The sequence below is a fragment of the Emydura macquarii genome, unplaced genomic scaffold (assembly GCF_026122565.2).
Source record: "Emydura macquarii macquarii isolate MOO-44397 ecotype Brisbane River unplaced genomic scaffold, CSIRO-AGI_Emac_v2 contig_1027, whole genome shotgun sequence".
NCBI classification, from domain to species: domain Eukaryota; kingdom Metazoa; phylum Chordata; order Testudines; family Chelidae; genus Emydura; species Emydura macquarii.
In genome coordinates, this window is record NW_027131164.1 from 14,270,338 (window position 1) to 14,273,607 (window position 3,270).

The 3,270-nt window shown below is 39.0% G+C and overlaps 1 protein-coding gene across 1 annotated transcript; it reads right to left on the reverse strand.

Moving 5' to 3' along the window:
• Positions 1–295: 295 nt before the first annotated feature.
• On the reverse strand, positions 296–2,969 carry ID2 (inhibitor of DNA binding 2). The gene is made up of 3 exons (XM_067544878.1): positions 2,508–2,969; positions 1,923–1,987; positions 296–1,128 (listed from the first exon to the last, which is right to left on the reverse strand). Exons 1-2 carry the CDS (start codon positions 2,853–2,855, stop codon positions 1,931–1,933), a joined length of 405 nt encoding a protein of 134 aa, XP_067400979.1. The 5' UTR covers positions 2,856–2,969; the 3' UTR covers positions 296–1,128; positions 1,923–1,930.
• Between the last annotated feature and the right edge of the window lie 301 nt (positions 2,970–3,270).

The window sequence follows — 3,270 nt, forward strand, 5'->3', positions numbered from 1 at the left end:
AATCAAGTGGTTGGGAGAAGCCACCCGCAACCCTTAATTCTGTGTAATTATTCTAAAAGCAAGTTACCAGATCTTGGGCAGCACTACTGGAGAACTGAAAGTGAGTCATCAACAGCAGGGTGGGAAAAAAAAATCAAACACCAAGGGAATTACTTAGGACTAACTACTTTTGTGTATATTTCCAAGCCATTCCTTAATAGCATCCCCTCTGTAATGATCCACAACTCTACCAATTCCTTATACAGTTGTTTATAAGGTGACTGGCTAGAAATTTGGAATATACATTTAAAAAGACTTAGCCAAATTACAAGAATTAAGAGTATTCACTTATAGTAATTTTATTATTTATGTTCTACATATATTTAAACTGTTACTTTGTAAAATCATAACAGAATATATGTACTTAACACACATTCCCAGCAAACAGTTGGTCCCCAAGATTATAGCAGGCAATCAGTTCAATAAACACACTTCATTTATTTTGTATAAAAAAGAGTTAAGTTTACAACTAAACTTTTATAAAAAGTTTAGCATGATTAATTACATCATTACACTTTTTGCAGAAATGTACCTTTCTGCCACTATACAAGAAAACTCTAATTAAAGAGTTCACAAGGTTCCACTCTCATATATATTTATATATATATATATATATATATATATATATATATATATATATAGATATTTATATATAAATATATACACAGCATTCAATCCTAGGCTTCCGTCAAAAGGTAGATTCTGACCACGGACTTCCCTAAGAAACGGAACACTGGATCCTTCTGGTACTCACGCTCCACCTTTGGAAAAAAAGGCAAAGTCTGCTTTAAAATGGGCAATTCCTTGTGAGTTTTTATGTTTCACTCCCCATGCTGGGAATAGTTTATAAAGGACGCCTTCCGACTAGGGAAAGGGCATTTAAAAGTCTCTTCATAAATAGCTAAGATCAGTCCAAGTTGAAAGGGGAGCGGAGGAGAGATCTCAATTTCTTTCTTCTTTATTAGTTTTAAAAGGTCCTTTTAATTAGATGTAGATTCCCCCTCCAGATACAGCTGAAAAATAAGTTCAGCACCTCGAAAAAAAATCCTGTAGACATTTTCTTGTAGGGAAAAAAAAGTCAGCAAACACCTGCAAAAGATTGAAAACAGGAATATTTAGGAGAATGCTAACAGGGCAGAGAATGAGATCTGGACAGACTGGCGCCAGAGAGGAAGCCACAGTTTGAACATTTAACCAAACACTCAAAGATTGGGCAAACCCTGGCGTCCAGATGCAAAACACACACACACACACACACACACACACACACACTCATCCTCCCCCCCACTTGCCCCCAAAAGCTCAAATTGAACATTAAAATAACAGAATCAGCAGGGTGGGGGTTCCGAGTCCAATCTCTATTTGGATCTCTGTACTGAACACTGCTCAGAGGCGCCAGTCTGCCTCTTACAGCAATTATTTGATTAAAAGCAGACACTTATTTAACTGATAGTGCAGACAATCCCACATGACAAAATGTAATGGATTATGCTAAAATCCTCAACTAAATCGGTCACTTCACCCCAGAAGGTTAGGGGTTTAGGAACAGATCATCACAGAATTTACATTATGTGATGTTATGTTTAAGTACAAAGGTATAATATCAGAGCAAACAGTCTATACTATTTATTTGCAAAGGCAAAAAATTAAATTTTCAGCTGGGCTACCCCCAAATGAATTACTAGTGCAATTTTTATGGCTTGATTACTGGTTATAAAGGCATCCTCTGAAAAACCTGTTACTTTCATTATAAATTAAAATGTGTCTTAAATGCAAGCCCATGCACACATTTTTCTCCACAAAATGGAAGCCCTTTAACCCAAAATTAATTTGTATTTTGCATTATATTTATTCTTTGAAAACTAAGAGCCACAAACACTCACCGTTGAATTTAGCCACAAAGTGCTTTGCTGTCATTTGACATTAATTCTGAAGGGAATTCAGATGCCTGCAAAGAAGAGAAACAAAACAAAATAGTGCAGTGTTAAATAGCTTAAGAGTACAACAACAAAAATATACTAAATACTCTGGATCATGAAGCTCATTCCATATGACATGTCACAAACTGGATTCACGAGGACCAACATTACTAGGGCTAGCTGCCTAGCAATTTGGTGACATTTCCATCTATTTCAATCTAAATTGATTAGTACTAGTTTTAAAAACATGTAACAGTTTCTCATGCTCATCACTCCCCATTATAAAAGATACATCACTCTAATATTGACTTCCTAACAATAATGTCCATTATCATTATTAAAATCCAATCTTAGACATAGGCCAAGAAGATAGCAACAAGGAGGGAGAAAAGCCAGCCGTGGCTAAAGAGACAAGGTGGGTGAGATAATATCTTTTATTGGACCAACTTCTGTTGCTGAGAGAGACAAGCTTTGAAGCTTACACAGAGCTCTTCTTCAGACCAACAAAGCTACAACAACACTGCATACAGCCAGGGCTAGGAGATTTACCTGTAATGACAAGATGCTGATGTCTGTATTTAAGGTGGTCAGAGGAGTTCTGGAGGAAGGATTTGGTCCTGGTCTCTGGTGATGGAGGCTGACAATACTGGGATGCGAGTCTAAAGCAATCTGCAGGTCCAGGATGTAGTCAATAACGTGCTGCAGGATTTCCATCTTGCTCACTTTCTTGTTCTGAGGGATGCTGGGCACTAGCTCTTTCAGTTTGGAGTAGCAGTCATTCATGTTGTATAGCAAACTCATAGGATCATCCACAGGGGTTTTGCTCCGGGATATTCCCAGGGTGTGTTCAGAGAGGCTGTTTTTCCTGACAGATCTCACAGGACTGAAAGCTTTCATGCTGGGAGAGAGTCTGATTTCCAGGGCACAGAAAACACACACTAAGGGATCTCTCTGCCTGCTTGACTGCCTTACTTCCTTTTCTTTCTCTAAGCAGCTGCCTGAGCTCAGAATGAAGCGGCAAGCTGCCTCGACCTGCTTTTATAGTGCAGGCTCAAGAGCTGCCAAATCCAGCCAGCGCTTGCTGCCATTGGAGGTACTCAATGTGTCCATCAGGCCGAGAGACGTTCTCACTGGTACAAATAAAGTCTGAAAGAAGGTTCTTGCCTTCCGCATTCTGAGCCAATGGTGGGGAAGGAGGTGTGGCCGTTGTAGGCACAGCTGAGGCTAGTAAATACTGTACAGTAACTGCTGAGAGCCTTCCTGACTCATTTTACAAAGGCACTGAGAAAGGAACGAAATGGGATGGGCATTT

Coding starts and splice junctions, on each gene's coding strand:
- ID2 (XM_067544878.1), bottom strand. CDS start 2,855: ATGAAAGCTTTCAGTCCTGTGAGATCTGTCAGGAAAAACAGCCTCTCT. Junction 1,988..2,507: donor TCAGCATCTTGTCATTACAG/GTAAATCTCCTA, acceptor TCTTCTTTGCAG/GCATCTGAATTCCCTTCAGA.